The sequence below is a fragment of the Tachypleus tridentatus genome, chromosome 13 (assembly GCF_004210375.1).
Source record: "Tachypleus tridentatus isolate NWPU-2018 chromosome 13, ASM421037v1, whole genome shotgun sequence".
Taxonomy (NCBI): domain Eukaryota; kingdom Metazoa; phylum Arthropoda; class Merostomata; order Xiphosura; family Limulidae; genus Tachypleus; species Tachypleus tridentatus.
In genome coordinates, this window is record NC_134837.1 from 26332918 (window position 1) to 26351559 (window position 18642).

The 18642-nt window shown below is 32.4% G+C and overlaps 1 protein-coding gene across 2 annotated transcripts in view; it reads right to left on the bottom strand.

The window, feature by feature from the left end:
- Positions 1 to 18642, bottom strand: part of Vps45 (vacuolar protein sorting 45) — a 53568-nt gene that overhangs the window by 17786 nt on the left and 17140 nt on the right. For both annotated transcript variants that reach the window (XM_076481754.1, XM_076481755.1), the window contains exons 6-9: positions 17024 to 17134; positions 13755 to 13889; positions 4659 to 4769; positions 1651 to 1818 (exon numbers count right to left, since the gene is read on the bottom strand). In XM_076481754.1, the coding sequence (XP_076337869.1) occupies positions 1651 to 1818; positions 4659 to 4769; positions 13755 to 13889; positions 17024 to 17134 (525 nt within the window). The remainder of the gene's footprint in view (positions 1 to 1650; positions 1819 to 4658; positions 4770 to 13754; positions 13890 to 17023; positions 17135 to 18642) is intronic.

Below are 18642 nucleotides of genomic sequence, written 5' to 3' on the forward strand. Positions count from 1 at the left end.
TAATAATATAATAAAGTACAGTTTCAGTTAGCTGTTGCAAAGTCCTTTACTAAGAATTATTAATGTGTGAATCCTTTATCTGATAATATAATAAAGTACAGTTTGAGTTAGCTGTTACAAAGTCCTTCACTAAGAACAATTAATGTGTGAATCCTTTATCTGATAATATAATAAGGTACAGTTTGAGTTAGCTGTTACAAAGTCCTTTACTAAGAATTATAAATGTGTGAATCCTTTATCTCAGTTTGTAGAATGTTCAGATGTGTAGATGTTAAAATTAACTTTTGAATCACATACATAATTTTTGTTTACAATGTTATGCTTTCCATGTAAAACAAAATTGTAATTGCAAACATACTGAATCACATGTAAGTATACACATTTTGTTTCACCTAAAATGTTCAATATTAACTTTCACTGGAAGTATTTCAAATAGCTTAAATTAAGGATTTATATATATAAACACACACATACAACAGAGATGCCAACTATTTCAAATGACTAAACATAATGATTGGAGACAGAGCTACTAGGCCTGACCAATGTCTCTAAGCTGTTTATTATTATTATATTATTATTATTATTATAACGATCAGTATTTATTACTGCTATAGATTGCTCATTTATAACTGTGTTTTGTGTATTTAATAAATAAATTTTAAAAAATTCTTTTTCATATTCTGAATTGTTACTCATAAATGTCATTATCTGCATCGATTTTGTCTTCGCCTTAGCTTTTAGTTGGTGAGATGCCAATTTTGTATGTCTGAAACAATCGTTTATCCCGCCATGTGCCAAAGAAAAATCAATGTGACAAACTGTACAAAACACATGACTATCACTGACTTTTGATGCAATGACCAGATATTTTCACTATACTCTTTCCTAAATTTTTGATTCACAGTTTTAGTCCTTTTAAATTTGCCAGAAACAAGACAATTTGGTGAACAAAGCCTCTTTTTTCCATCTTGTGAATGATTGCATTGGTGTTTCTATGCCACTTAGAAAACAAGAAATACCCATCTATGGGAGCGCTAATTAGCTAACAAGCACTGATGATGTAACTATGGATTCCCCCACGTACCCAGTATGGAGAATCACTGCACTAAAACTATTGGTAGACGTAGGAGATACAAATATTTTTTTATTATTTCAAGCACAAACATGATTATCGCAAGTAGCCATTTGGACTATGTCTTTTATTTATTATCAAAATTTATTTGTACCTCACTAGAACTTTTCTTTTCACCCCTCTCAAGCCCAGGGGGAACAATTTATCACTTTATTGTATAGGCCTATGTAATATATAATAATTTGAGAGTTCCAACAAGTCATAATATTTGTCTGTATGAGCATATAGTCGTAATGTATACACCAAAATCGTAATGATTACGCTCAAATCGTAATGGTTGGCATCTCTGTATATATCAGGATAAAAAATATTTACATATCAATCCATTTCTATAATAAATTTCCAATGTTTGTTTCTAAACATTTTATTTTATTCAAAACATAATAAAGTTCATTTTTACAACACAATGATATTTTTATATTATAAACATAAAAATGGCCAACATAAACCTTGAACATTATCTCAATCTAACTCCTTTTAAATAATAAAAAAAAATAAGATGTTAAAATTATAGCTACCTTCAGGTTTTCAGAATGGTCTGACTGACAAGAAAGTTCCTGCTCTGTCTCCGATACTTCTAATAGGTTGTGGCTAGCAACAAGTCGAGACAGCTCCCCCACCAAAGTGACGTGTTTTGCTACTGCCCCAGACATCTTCTTAAACTGAGGGTAGTTCTCAACAAATGCCTGAAATTTTAATGTTGGTTAATTCACTTCTTAACAAGAGTTAGTATGGAAATGATTTCCTTTTTACACCTTTATTCAAGGGACAAAAACAACCATTTTTGATATTTCCAAATATGTTAACTTAGTGACACTGTTTTTCGTAGTTAATGCTAATACCAATTTGTATATTTAAACTGATTTTTGATTATATTACACCTCTGTAGAACATGGAGTACCTTTTACTGAAACAGATATTTTAACAATATAATGTTGGTTATGCTTAAATGTCACAAAAGTAGCCAAAAGCATTTTTAACATCTTAATTGTTATGTGATAAAAAGGGTAGACTTTACCGTAACAATAGCAAACACCACTATCATTAACTGGAAGATATTTCTTATTGTCAGAAATTACACTAATTAATTTCACTTATAACTTATATTTACATTATATAAAGAAGAACATAAAATAACTAAATCTACTGATAATGAAATATGTTGTACACGAAACATACTTAAAAGTGCACATATACATTTACATTTTACCCATGAGCCTCCTGCCACATTTAGAATTTTGGATTAAAATTACTCATACTAATTACATATTAACATGTTTTTAAGATAGAAACCAATCATGTTGGAATAGCTCTAACAATATTTCTTGCACAAGTAAGTTTTGAATAGTTTTACCTGTAAAAATTATACTCTATTTTAACTCTGTCTGGAACCACAGGGCAACCTTTAGGTACCAAGTACATAATCAAATTTTAAAATTAAGGTAAAAGTAATAATTTAAATTGTATTAGAAAAAAATAAATTCAAAATTCTTTAGCATCATTATTTCTCATTTTGTAACATTTACTTAGGATGATTTTCAAACAAAATTAAAAGTTCAAGCTTTCATTTCTTTATAGCTTCAAAACGTTTCTCTGTAAACAACACAAATTTTGTTGGGTTATTTTGTTTTGTTTATTGGCTTATCCAATGTATAGGTACCTATTTATTAGAAAATTATCAGCCCCTGAAAACATAATTATCCATGCTGTTTGTTATGCGAGTTTTCTTCTCTTTCACAGGTTTTGTTACTAGTTGTTTTTTTTCCCATCCTTTTACAATTTAATAGAATGTGATCTATACACTTACTAACAATGCTAGCATGTAAAATAGATACAGGAAAAGTGTGAATTAAGTTAGACAGAGACGTTACAAACTGTTTACATCAATACAGAGTGAACAGAATGATGTGAGAAGTAATTTGTGGTTTTACAGTTGTGATTAAATGAGAAGAAAAATATAATCCAATTACACGTTTAGCAAACTTAGGAACAAACCACTAATATGGGAATTTTTAATAGCTTCTTTACATGTTCTTATCTTTCCTTAATTTGTTTGAAAGCTATGGAAAATTTCTTCTATGACAAGACATCATAGAGACTTAGTTCAATTTATCTATTAAGGTAGACTTTTACAAAATACTCCAGTGACTTAAATCGTTATTTACTGAATATAAAGTTTATCATACTCAAGGAACATAACCAAATGAAATAACTTATAATTTATTGAAAAGAAATTATATTTACTAAATATAAACTGATCACACTGAAGAATATTAATAGCAAACATCACTACACAACTGACTCCAGTTTGAAAGACCAAATGCTAGGTCAGAGATAAATCTTTGTCATATTATGAGATATCTTTTTTTATGACATACACCTAGTAATGATTACCATAATTAGTAAAATAAATTATAAAAGGAAGATTATTAATTCTTTCATAAAAATACATTTTAATTTTCTGTTTAGTTTGTTTTGAATTTTGCTCAAAGCTACCACGAGGATTATTTGTGCCATCTCTAATTTAGCAGTGTAAGACTGGTGGGAAGACAGCTAGTCAACCTCACCCACTGCTAACTCTTGGGCTACTCTTTTACCAACCAATAGTGGGATTGACTGTCACATTATAATACACCACAGCTGAAAGGACAAGCACGTTTGGTGAGAAAGGGGTTCGAACCCATGACCCTCGGATTATGAGTTGAGTGCCTTAACCACCTGTTAATTTTCTGTAGAATATCTTGAAAAATCTTTTGTTGGTTATATTCATAATTCCAGGTCTCTTTCTATTCACATATACATAATTTGCAATGCTATATTTTCTTTTTCTGCCCTTTAGTACTTATTATTCATCTTAACACAATATATTACAGTATCTTCAGGATAGATGCAGATGCCTTTGGCAATATTATCTATTAACTCAAATTAATCTAATAAATTTTTGAACAAAGTTACACAAAGGGTCACTTGCATGTAGCCATCCCATACTTTGAACTGATAGTCTGAAAGTAAGACAGCTAGCAAACAGCACCTTTTTCCAACTTGTGGGTACTCTTATGTGATTCAATAGTATGATTTGACAGTCACACATTTTGGGACTAAAGCTCTATTTATTACATATTAGATGTAAGTGTTTAATCAACTTCATCATTTGAGAGGTTACTTGAAATTTATAATGTATATTTATACACACAGTACATTATAACCTGGATTTTTCTGTTTTTATTATAGTACCAGGCTACACTACATAAGTACTGACTTTTGAGAAATCTTACCTTGTTTGTGTGATGTGGTTTACAATTAAATATTTTTCTGAAAAATTATTGAAAAGTAATTAAAATAATCAAAATTACATTTTTTTTACTCACATCTTGGAATTTGATAAACAAGCATGTGTTCAATACCTGAAGGATGAACACTGGTGACATCAGGATAAGATGATGAAAAACCAAACTTTATAGAAAAATAAATTTAAAAAAAATGTTATCTTCAACGGACTTTAAAATACATTAACTTGGTTACTTACTTTCATATCTGCAATAGATTCCACTTTCTGCTGACTCTTTGTTTTTTTCTGGAAGTCCTCCATTAGTTCCTTAATGTTAGATCCAATTTCACCAAAATTCAAATACATGTTCTGCAAATGTTAAATATCAAGTTTATTTTTATTTATGTTTCTACACAAAAGATATAATTTTCTTATCCTGAAAATTTATTTCCAATTGGTACTTCCCTTCACTCACAAGATTAGCTTTTATAGTTCAATGTTGCCCTCTAAATGCAAATTTTTCTTTATGCATGCCATAAGCCTCCTGTTCCCATTACTGCAATCAAATTATTCCAACATCTCTCACATAAATCATCACAAATCACTTCTTCACCAATAGGAACATGACATACTCACATGACACATGACTCTCTCTATATGCCTTTACAAAATTATCATTTCAAGGATTTGCAGAAGACATAAGCATCAGAGAAAAGTGTGGAGAAAGGATGAAAAGAGGGAATTATCATAAATACATTGTCAGTATAGGAGGCCCAGCATGGCCAAGCGTGTTAAGGTGTGCAACTTGTAATCTGAGGGTCGCGGGTTTGCATCCCTGTCGCGCCAAACATGCTCGCCCTTTAGCCATGGTGGCATTTTAATGTGATGATCAATCCCACTATTCGTTGGTAAAAGAGTAGCCCAAGAGTTGGCAGTGGGTGGTGATGACTAGCTGTCTTCTCTCTAGTCTTACACTGCTAAATTAGAGACGACTAGCACAGATAGCCCTCGAGTAGCTTTGTGCGAAATTCAAAAAACAAACAAACAAACAGTATAGGAAAATTATAACTTCTGTACAGTACTTCCTCTGCTCACAAGATTAGGTAGAAACCCACACTGATTAAGTGTCTTGAAAGCATCTGAAGGATACCTTTAGAAATGAGAGTCAAATCCAAAGGTCTCATGAGGGGAACCACACCATTTCTGAAAGAGGTATACTCTTCATTCATCTGTGAAAAGAGTACTAGGTAGCTGTAGAAAAAGAAAGAAACACATCCAAATTGGAGAGAAATATAGCAGGATGGTGATCCTTACCATATAAATAACTTAATCCCACCAAGTATAAAAATGGGTAGTTTGGATGTGCCCCTAAGTGTAAAGTGGTAAGAGCACAATGAACTATATTCAGAAAGTCAACTACATCCAAAAACCATGCTGCTGGGAACTGACATCCACATATACTATTTATGCCATTTGCACTTCATGTTCAAGAGACTGGAGGGAATCAAGAACAACTTTGACTCCTGAGCATGACACACGTTAACTTTGATCTATTGATTCAGGGACCCAACATTTAATATCAAATGGATGCCTGTTTAATATAACCCCCCCCCCAACAATGAAACTTATCAGAACTAACCAAAAAGTAATAATGTTCTTGGAATAAGATGCATCAAGAGATAGCAAAAAGGACAGAGCTGGAACAATCCCCTTTACCTCCACTATGACACACAACATGGAAGAAGTATGAATGAGGTAGGAATACAGACAAGAGTAAACATAGTTTTACTCTAAATCCAAAACTCAGCCACAGGGTACCAACATCCATGTGGGGGTAGAATGAGATCTCCCAATCAAAAGAGTGAACTTAAATTTGATACCTCACTCCTTCGTGAGTGTATATTGCATATTGATGGTTATAACCATCTCTGTATGGAACCTATTCAGTACGGTGCCTCCAAGGTCACCATCCCAGTGGCTTGGAACTGGAAAGTGGTAAAGAATCTCATACTCCACTAGAAGAAAGCAGGGTGAGAATGCAATGGAAGTATGAAAGATCATCATCACCAAAGGCATGGCAATGGGTGATCACAAAACTCTATTTTAAAAAACAGATTACAATGATTTATTCAATACAAGGTATGACAGGTACAGAAACTATCCCCTTCTGATTTACCCATGTAGTTCATGGTTGGTATGGTCTAGAATGAGTAACTCTGTGAAGTAATTACCTCATAAGGTTATTCACCTACAAGTAATATTGTGGAGTACCCATATCAACAGTTAGAATTGCAAAGCTATAGAATATAAAGTGAGAGTCAGCATGGCTTTACAATGTGGATTTCAGGTTGATGAATACCTAGTCATACACCACTTGCTGCAGAGTTAGATCTATATAATGGATAAATGAAGCAAGCATTCCTGAAAGGAAAAGAAAAGAATATAAACTTGCCCAGGCAAAGGCACAGTAAAGCCCAAAGAATGACCACAGGTGGAAGACGAAAACTTGATAAAGAAGAAACCACAACATGCTGTAAATAATGGGAAACAAACATATTAGATGTACTCCACATGCTTGACTGTAAGATTTCCTTCAAAGACCAATGAAAATGAGGGAAATGCTGAGGTATCATATCTGATGAGAAGACACCTGGAATAATTTCCAGGAGAAAGAAGACAATGAGGAATAAGCCATTTGAATCTAAAATTGAGCTCAATTGGTAAGGGTAGTAAGGGAAAGATCAAAATTCAGGAAACCTGCCAAGGGATAAAGGGTCGAAAAGCCATGCAAGACACTCCACCACTAGAGCCATAACAGGTCAGTCAGCAGGGAATCCCTGACTTGCAGACCAACTGGAGATCACTTTCCATTTATGCTGATGTACCGCCATTGAAGAAAGACACACGAAATAAGCTATAAAGAATGTTACTCAAAGGGAGAATCTTGATCTCTTTGCCAAGGACTGAATAAAAGCCAGGCATGAAGACCAAAGATATGAATGGTTGGATGTACAACTAGTAACCAAGAATGAGAAAGAAGGGAGGGAGACAAAGGAAGAGGTATTGGAGGAAAAAGCTTCAGTTGCTGTAATTGTGGAAACCATGATTGAGAATGCTAACAAGGAGCAATCAGAAAGAATCGACAAAAATTGGTATATATACGAGATCACCCAATGAAGTAATTGGATAGGAGGGTAAACATAAAGGAATATGTGGGATAAATCCTGGCTGAAGGTATTAACAGCCAGAACCTGAGGATAAGGTACTGTGCATGAAAAGAGGGGTGACTTGTTATGCGGGATGTAACATATGCATCTACCAACTGCAAAGCCACTGGAAAGCGAGAGGATCTAAAGACCTCTCCATAAGTTATATTTGGTGAGAGCAGGAAAGATGATGTGCTCTGAGATTTAAAGCACCTGGAACATAACTTGCAATGAGATGAATGTGGTGCATGCGAGCTCAATAAGGTAGCTGCAACATTCAAAAACAGAAAGATCTTGACCAAGTTCTTCCTTGGTGATTGATATGTACAACCATTGTAGATTTGTTCAAATGAATCAACACCAAACAATGGCAGAAAGAGGAAGAAAACAATTCAAAGCCAAACAGACCACTAAAAACTTGTGGAAAGTGATAAGCAAAAACTTCTCATCTACAGATTAATAACCCAAAGCCTTCTGGGGATTAACCCATGCACCCCAGCCCCAAAGGGATGCACCCATGAAAATATGCAAGTCCAGATAAGAAAGAAGAAGCAAGTACGGACCTTACCCAACCACCACTGCAGATTGTCCATTAGGGGAGAAGGAAGGGTAATAGCAGCTAAAAAGGATCCCAAACAAGGTTCCATTGATAGTGAAGATGGGGATCAGTGACATAATTGAAGACCATATCCCCAAAAGAGATTGGAAAGAGCATGGCAAGATGATGGTTCCATGGAACAAAGCTGTAAAGGAAAAGGCTGGGCCTGACTGAAATTAGTGTAGAAAATGACGCTCAAGTGGACAGGATATTAGACAAGATAGAGGAAAAAACTTCTCCAAATTGATTAACCAACCCTCCCAAGCAGCTACAAGAAGGAACTGAAAAATATGGCTGGCTGACTCCAGTTCATAATGGGCCAAAAGAAGCCATTCATTCATATAATGGTGAAATTGCAACCTCAGAGCACAAAGATGGTGAGTAAAAACTCTGACCACCCAAAAGAAAATGTAAGGGACAGAAGCAAGCCTAAAGGGTAAGGGGAAAAATTTATAAATCACCTCATGATGGACAAACTGACAATATAAATGAGACCATAGTGATATACAAATGTGGGGATAAGCATTGGTGACATCCATCTTGGTCATCCATGAATCTAGAGAAAATACCCTCTGTAGAGTGAGAAACAACTCCAGGGTAAAATGGGACATTTGAATGAAGTGACTGAGACAGAACATCTTGATGACAGGCCTCCAGTCCTCAGTTTTCTTGGAAACAACAAAGAGTCTGTGATAAAAACCTGGTAAAGGATGTACAACAGGTGTGATGGCCTGCTGAGAAATGAGCAGGAGGGTACATTCAACAGACTGGGGAAATCAAGAACAACTCTCACTCCTAAACATGACACACGTTAACTTTGATCACTAGAGAAAATAACAGATACAATATATAATTTTAGTGAAAAAAAGTTTTAAAATATATTTAGGAGGTTTTAGGAATCACATAAAAGAAGTTTGAAATTTCTGAGATGAGGAAAAGTATTTTTAATCTTAACATGAAAATTACTCTGTACATTGACTATTCAAAGCAATTACTCAATACATTAAGAGAAAAATCTTTATTTGAGTTTATTAAAAATACTTCACTAAAAATAAGAATATTTGTATGTGAAAGACATATAATGTTAAATGAAAGACCATCAAATTTTGTGAAGATATATAAATTATATTGAAAATTAGAAGTCATAAATCTATAAAGACTGAATACAAGTACAGGGTGTTTGGAAAGTCACTGTGCACTTATATATTTATTAACAGACATGTTTCAATATAGAATACAGGAGGGAAATATGAATGACAATTATAAACAATGTTGAAAGTGACCCCTGTTGGAATACGTGTTCGACGAGCCATACACGTTCTTCAGTTGTTAAAACCATACTGGGATCAAAATCTGAAATATAATAACATATGATTACAAAACTGCACAGTGACTTTCTGAACACCCTGTATAAAAAGGTCAAGTAGTTGGTCAAATTGTTCAAGCCCTTGTTAAGAGTGTTAAACTAGTGTTTACACTAAGTTAAGTAAATAGTGGCCCTAAAAATATATTTCATTGGCCTAAGATATATAAGGTACCTTTCAAAGTTCTGAATTTCACAAAGTTAATTGTGAGTGATGAAATCATGAGCTGCCTGCAACAGAGGAGGTTGTTATTTTTCAATGATCTGCCTGATGTTTCTGATTAGTATATAAATTTATATGCTGTAGTGCTTATCAGTATTTGGAAGGGATTATAAATGCCATAGCAATAACTGATTTAAGAAATTGATCTATCTTTTACTTTTCTTTCCCCCAGTAAAATTAGTTACTGTGGTTTGCTATCATCATTTCAATCTTCACACATGAAAACTATCTATGCTATAATTATGTCGAGTTCTAAAACAATTATGAAAAAAGCAAAGAAAATGCAAACAAAACAAACCTTGCCATTCCAGTACCAACTGTCTGTTTTTGTTGTTTAAAGTTAGGCTATATGACTATGTCAACTACAAGGATTCAAACTGTGGAGTTTAACATTTTAAGTATTTAAACTTAGTACTATTCCACTTGGAGACAAATGTAAACAAAGCCTTTTATTCAGTATCAGAGCTCATTCAGCTAGCTGGAATATGACAGACATAGTGCTAGTCTGTCATCAATTACATAAACAACAGTTATTATGGTATGAAATAGACCAATGAAGTGAAATTATTTGTTAACTTTATTACAATTATTTATTATTTTTTAACTTGATTTAACTTTACTATGATGGCCAATCAGCAAGCTAGTCCTATTCCCATAGGTGATAAAGCAACCACAACATCAACTGGGCAAAACCCTATTGGTAATTCAAAGAATTTATGAATGAAAGCAAAGGACTTTTTCTCAATACCAGAGCTCATAAGACCAAGTGGAATATGAAAGACACAGTATTAGTTGAGTACCATTTATATATTTCACAACTATACTCTTCAAAACAAGAAACGCAAAAGGGATATTTTTATTACTTTAAAGAGAAATATATGTAATAACGTTACAAACTCAGTGTATGTGATGTTGCACGTTTAAGGCACTGATTGTCAGACCAAAATGACAATAAAAGTTGTGCACTTTGAAAACGGAGGAAAACATTAGATTTTTCGCCAAAATGCACGCGTGTCCAATAAATTTGTTTGAGAGATCTGCATGTTCTGCAAGTGCAACATGTGCAAAATCCCTATAAAAGTGATGGGTTCTTGGTTTCCATAGCTCAGTGTTAAGCCACCGACACGCAATACAGTTACGCCAAGACTGAATGAAGCACAACGCAACAACGCCATTGGTCGCTTGAAAGCAAGCAAATCTCGATCAGATGTTGCCAAAGCTGTGAATGTCCACCCAAGCACCATCACAAGGCTATGGAATCGTCACCAACAACATGGATCAACTCGTGACCATCCACGATCTGGCAGACCTCATGTGACCACGCCCGCACAAGATCACAACATCCGGTTACGTCACCTTCGGGATAGGACCACCACTGCGACGTCTACTGCCTCAACCATACCAGGGCTGCGTAGGATTTCTGATCAGACCATACGCAACCGTCAACGAGATTCTTAGGCCCCATGTGCAACCCATCATGGTGAACGTCAACAACGTTTTTCAACATGACAACGCCCATCCTCACACAGCCCGACTCACCACTGTCTTCTTGAGACACCACAACATCAACGTTCTTCCCTGGCCCTCCAGATCACCAGATTTAAACCCCATTGAACATCTTTGGGACGAGTTGGACCGACGTCTGCAACGGCAACAACCTCAACCGCAGACTCTACCTCAGCTTGCAGCAGCTTTGCAGGCTGAGTGGACAGCCATTCCACAAGATGTGATTCATCATCTCATTGCTTCCATTGGCAGGAGATGCCAATCAGTTATTGATGCACACGGGGGGCATACTCATTATTGACGTTGAGTGACGTTAAACTTCACCTAGTGAGCATGGACTTCGCCTTTGCAGACTTTGGATGTTCAGCAGTGAATGTGCAAAGTTTCACACATGTCATACAGAACTACCCAGAATAAACTTGTTAACAATTTGTCTCATATTTTGCCTTTTGCATTTCTTTTTTTGAAAGGTATATTTGATGATATAAATTTTATGTTGTGAACTAAACTAAACTAAATCCATATGAGCCAAACACAAAGCTAAACAAGAATCATTTGAAAGTGTCCATACTTCTGCATTAAAATAAATATTTTATTTATTTTAACAGACTCGGTCAAACTGACCAACCATGAAACCATACTGAATGTTTTGTAGCTTCTATACTATAACTTTTAATACAATAAGTACATCATCACAAAATTTGTCAGACATTTAGTAAACATTACAAGACTTTTGTAAACAAAAAAATCAGATTTTTTAATGAAGGATTTATACTAAAGATTTGTTCACGAATATATCTACAGCTTTTTTTTTTTTTACTAGTCTGAGTGCAAAATAATTTCATTTGAGTAACCACTAAAACCTCTTAAATAAATATCAAACTTTTTCAGCAAAACTTAACATTTTATCTGTTATTTTATCTTTCCTAACTTTGCACAAGGTTTTGGTCAACTTGACTGACTTCACAACCACCAAAATAACCTAAATAAGTCAGATTAACCATTTTTAATTCTTAGAACAAAATCAAACTGTAACAAGAAATTAAATTTGTTTATCATAAATAGTTTCAAACTCGTAACAGTACACATCTATTTACACTTAAATGTTAGTTATACTGTCCTTTATCTACTACACATGTCATTACAAGTTGTAAATCACTTGAAAAATGTGCAGCTAACAATAAGTTACTGAATTGCATTTAACATGAGTTGCTCTCAACTGCTTTCAAGCACTTTTCATGAAAATATTTTTCTTAAATTATTATTTATTTTACCTAATCTAAACTTACCTAAAGAGTTTCCTGTTTTTACACCTTAGTTGCTATTAATATAACAAATAACAAATACACTTGATAAACAAGAACTTAAATATTTACCTAGACCATTGTTTTCGTACTGATTGTTAATGACATTTAACTCTACTTTCTTATATTAATAATAGCACTACAATGTATAATTTTTTTAGTTTATTAAATAATCCACCACAGAACAAAAAAATAATAATGTGCAAAAAAGAGGCATTTACTCATAACTATCACAATTTTTCTGGCTTTCTAACTATGTAACAAGAGCCATTAAAAATTCATCTACAAGCTAGTTCAAGAGTTTACTCTGGGAATCAAGCTAGAACTGAAAGAGAAATTGGCAATTCCCTTTACAGAACATAACATAATACATCATTTGATAGATTAGAACCCTGACATTCTATTGGTTATAAATAATATAGTGCTGAATGCCAGAGTGAATTATTGTCAATTTCTAAAAGAGAAGATGTGAGAGGTTGTCATGGTAAGATGGTCCTGATTTTCTATTGGATGACAATACTACAATAAGTAATTTATATTAAATAAATTATAGAAGAGGGGATACCCAGAGAGAAAATGTCACAATCCTCCTATAAGGTGAAATTTGGGATTTTGTTTTAATATAACCTTTTAAATGTTAAGAATTTCAAACTTAAATACTATTAAAGTGTGAATTATTGGCTACATTTTTTCGCTATACATATTGACATAGCATACAAAAACAGGAGCGTAATTAAAATCAACTACATTAAATATCTGCTTCAGAAAAAAACCTTTTTGAAAGAATATACATCCAAATAATTTTTGTAGCACCATAAAATAAAATTGTCTAGGAAAAAAAAAACTGTCCTTATTTTAGCACAGTATTGAACTATGGGATATCAGAGATCTGTCTAATGTGGGGAAACAAAACCCCAGATTCCAGTATTGTAGATCTAAGACTACCATTGACCCACCAATGAATAAAAATGGTAGTACTGACAGAAATTTATTTTATACTGAATAATATACAGATTTAGCTAGAAAGTTGACTACAAAGACTTGTTTAACCTTAATACAATATTTGGCATTTATTCAACAAAATAACTTTCTAACCTGAAAAATGAATCTTCCTATGCTAAGCTGAAGGAATCTAAGTGTACAAGTTTACTTACATTAGCATAAAATTCATCGTGCTCTGCTGACATCACAATTTCCTGTAGATCTTTGCTGATCCCTGGAACATCACCTAGATTCACCCTGTTATTGTTGATTCCTAGCAGTTCATGTACCATAGCTTGGTATGTCCACTGGAATAAGGGGGAACGATAATGATCTCATACAATCAAATATATTTACCCTGGCATTCTTTCTAAAGTAAGGTTATTTGGTTCACACGCACCTATGTTTTTCATCAAATCAATAGAGACTAGTTTATGTGTACAAAACTCTGATGCATATGATTTCTAGTAATTAATATGAATTAAAATTTGAGAAATAAAGAAGTTATATTTGAAAGAATAGACAATAAGACTATCTAATAAACTTCAATATAAAACCTCACACCCATTTAATTAAGTTGTTTTGTGTACAAAAGAAAATATATCTGATTCATTTATTTCATTCACATTCAACCACATTGTATATCCATTTACTTAGAAGATATTTCTTAGCAACTAAGGGTTCTATAATCAATCTAGTTGTTCCATATTTTGTAGGTTATTGGCACAAATATTTCATAACATCTTTCTTTTCTCTGTTACAATTAGTTAAAAAGTAGTAAACATTTTTGTCATTATGAATCTAATTTCTTGTAACAGTGTAGTTATTTATGATCACTACACATAAGAGGAAAATAAAATTATATGATCACAAAACAGCACAATATTACGCAAACAGAATACGTCTAGCCATTTTAATTTTGGGCTTAATAAGTACAATCAATTTTAATATCAACATAACATTTCTAAACCAGTAAGAAGTCAAAGTAATCAAGAGACTCAATTTGAAGTCCAAATTTTCATTGCTTTCTGCTGATCAAAAGGAAAACAAGCCAAACTGTCATGATGACAAGAAACCCACCTGAAGTAAAAATGTATTGTAAAGATGGTTGGTATGGGTATTAAAACTTTAATTAAAATAGAGAAAAATGTTTCTTTATACCTATATTAATAACTTAACTTCCAACTGCAACACCCTCTACAGTCTTATACCCATTCATACTTTCGTCCCCAAGATGCGCAAGCAACAGTCAGTTACTAACTTTGTTAATCTGATGACGGCCTAAGAAGGTAGAAAAACTGTTATGTACGTTATTTTAATTAAAAATTTTAATACTTATTCCAGCTGTCTTTAGAACACAAGCCAAAATTTAGGTTCTCGCCAATTATAAAAAGATGAGTTTTTAATGTAAATAAATAAACCTGGTGCATTATACAGAGATCACTTCATCTTTCATGTCTCAAATTATGTTGGAGAATAAATTTCAAAACCATAATAATTTCATTAAATGAAAGTAACATAATGAATATTTCCTCTGAAAATAATTAAAAGAGGTATTGATATTTTATAATAAAAAATGGTAAAGATTATGTCTATTTTGATATCTATCAAATTACTATATTTTCAGGCTTCATAAACAGGATGTCTTCTATATAGTAAAACCAATGAAAACTAGAAATGAATCTGATTTAATCCTCTTAACTGTCAAAATAATGACTTCTACAAATATAAAAGTTATACTGAGCCAATCATACACTGTATAGTAATTTTGTGAAATTTTTTTATCAAAGAAAATAATTTTAAAAAATACCACAATTTCAAAATAAAACTTTCAACTGTCCATTATTCTTATACAAGCGTAAATTAGTTATGTACTTTTATAACAAACTGTGACTCCAATATACCTTTCTAAAACACTCCAGGGTTTTAAACTTAGATTTCTCAGGCACATTCTCATAGGTCAGAGATTATAACATCAACCTCCATTTAAATTTTGCATAAATAAATGTGCATAATGAGATGCTCATTGCTAGCTAACCTGTTTTTAAAAATGGTATAGAAAATAATGAAAACAAAGCACACTATAGGTAATCATACTTAATGAAGATCTAACAAGTTATATCTTTTAGTAGTCATTGCTGTAATAAGATAAGACTTGCATGTCTTGATATTATCAATACCATTTTTGATTATTTAAAAAAATACTTGAAGTAATAATATAACCATGTGCTGATTTCTTTGCAATAGTAAATTTTATAGCTAATATCGTAAGAAAGGTTAAGCAAAATCAGATATAAAGAATTTTTTTAATCAAATAATTGCTAATCTAAAATCAAACCTAAGTTTCTTTACCTTTGTTTTCACTTGTTCCAAAGTTTTTAATGTTGCACACCGAGTCAAACACGTAAAAAAAAAAAACGTGTAAGACTAACCCTGTCTGTTATTACATGGACCTACAAATACTGTTTCACTGAGCTACCTGCTCTGCCCATCGAGGGGAATCATAACTCTGACTGTATTAATCTGGACACTTACAGCTATCCACGTGGGGAATATTAATAAGGTTTCCCACAAATCAGTCAACTCTTATAGTCAGTCTGATTACATGTAATTTTTTTATTTGAAAAACATATAATAAAAAACCATTTTGAAACCACATTGAATGTATAACCACTGGTTTACTTCAAAAAGAGATTTCTCCAATTCATTGTACTTTAAATTACTTAAAATTAAATATTTAAGTAAGCTGGTAAATAAAAAGTCTACAACACACTTTGCACCTATCAGTCTTTGCACCTATCAGTACGTAGTACATCTGTAGCGATCATACTCATGGTATGAAGTTATTTAAGTCAATACTATACTTCTGACAGAACACTAGTATTAGCCAGAAGTCTTATGTTCAAATTCCAATCCATGAGTCTTTTTTACCTTAATATCTAACATTAATTATTATGATATAACAATATTACTACTTCATGATTTCCCCATGCATTTTAGTAAATATACAAGTCTCTGACAGATTTTATATAATTTGGTCTTTCTACTTGTAACATGTTTGTACTCTTGAGTAGGTCTGGAGTAGAACATTGGCCTTGTTAACATGTTTCAGGTTTACGTTCTAGCCTGGGACTCCTTTTTTCAATTATTGGCTTTTTTTTTCATTTGAAGTATTTCATACTAACTATCAGATTACTTAGTTAAAAATCTGAACATTTGTTTTAACCATACAATTACTTTATTAAATAAAAAACTTTTCATAAAATATCTTTCCATTTAATTAATTTCTAACATACATATTTTTGTTTTCAATACATTTGAAAGAACATTTTACATCTTAAATAAGAATTCTACATACTGTTTTAAGCCAAAGAAACTTCCTTAAGCGATATTTGTCTAGCTAAAGTCAATTTATGGTTTCATTTATCTGGTAATTACTCACTTGATTCAAGAGTGGGGTGACTGCATCCCCTCTCCTATCAATGATTAGCAACAACGGTGGAACGTCTGTTCTTCGGAAATCAAAAAGAGATACCTCTTTAGTGATGGATTGCTACAAAAAGAAAATAACCCTTTTCATCTATTGCATCTTGTATATGAAAATTAAAATGTTTGAATGCTGCATTTAAAAAATATGTTACAATCACTTTCATAATCCAGACATACTGTAAAAGTCAACATATTATTGAAAGGCATCATACATTCTGCAAGTTGAGTCTTACAAGTCAATAAAATCTATTTTTATAAACTTTTGGAAACAATGCCAGTTTTATCCAGGCACTAAAGTAGTGTAACTGCAAGCAGTTTGAAAGATGTTTTCAGAAATGACTTCCAAATGAAGGTTTATTTATGGTTACAGTTTAAAACATGCATATCGCTAAAACATTAAAAGGTTTTTAACTAAGCTGTATTTTCCACTGTTTTCTAAAAACATTACCAGTACCCATTTAAAATTGAAACTAAAACATCGACATTTACTGTATAATTAGGCCTATTATATTTCACAATTCGTTTTACTGTTTTTGTTGGAAAATATCTTTTTTTTTAGCTCTTTGAGATTTAATAGATTTCTATATTAACAATAACCCTTCATTTCTTTAATTATCCTGTCACTAGATGAGTAAACAGTACTTCTTTCAAATGTCATATGAAAAATCAATTTTTATTATTATAACCAAAGTAGACTAAACTTTTGTGTTACATCTTATGAATTACAAAAAATTATTAAATTTTAAAAGTCATAAAGCTAGTAAAGCATTAGAAACTACTAGGCCTAAAATACCTCAACTTATAACTTCTGGTAATGAATAAAAACTCTTGGCTAGTGACTTGAGGAAGACAGATCTGACATATTGTTTGGATGCACCTCTGATTTTGAATCTTAAATTGGCAAAAACAAATGTAGGAAAAAAAGAAACTTCTGCAATTTATGTTATTTTTATCACAAGTTTAAGCCTATTAATTTCTACTGCTTCAGCAGTTTTGAGGATTTTAAACCACAGCCTTTAATGTATTAAGTTCAATATGTAAATAACAGTTCAGAGAATCTTTTCTTATCCTTATCACCCAGGCAACAATTTAGTTCTGGTTCAAATTTTAAAAAATGTGGGACACACAACATTGCAATTCCATGATTTTTTATTATAAAATAATTCTTGTTGTAATGCTCACTCATGAAAATAAATAAATCTATCATAATAAAAAGCAAATTTTTCAAATTATTTTTGACTTTTCATTTTTTAAATTATTGAAAAATGAAAAAAAAACAATTAACTGATTTTATAAAATTTTCTATTAGCTGAATTACTCAACTTTGTTAACGTACCAACAAAACAGAGGAAAAGTTTCTAAATTAAGTAAGAAGATTTGAGTCTCTTAGAAAGAAATTATTATTTCATGTTTACCTAACAAGCACAGTTCTACAGACATACACACACAAATATATATATATATGAAAAGAAATGGAGGTACAAACGTGCACACACAAACATATCTCTCATGTACGTTCCCACTCACACTTATAAGGCAGAAAAGGTCAGGAATCAACCTTTCATCTGTTAA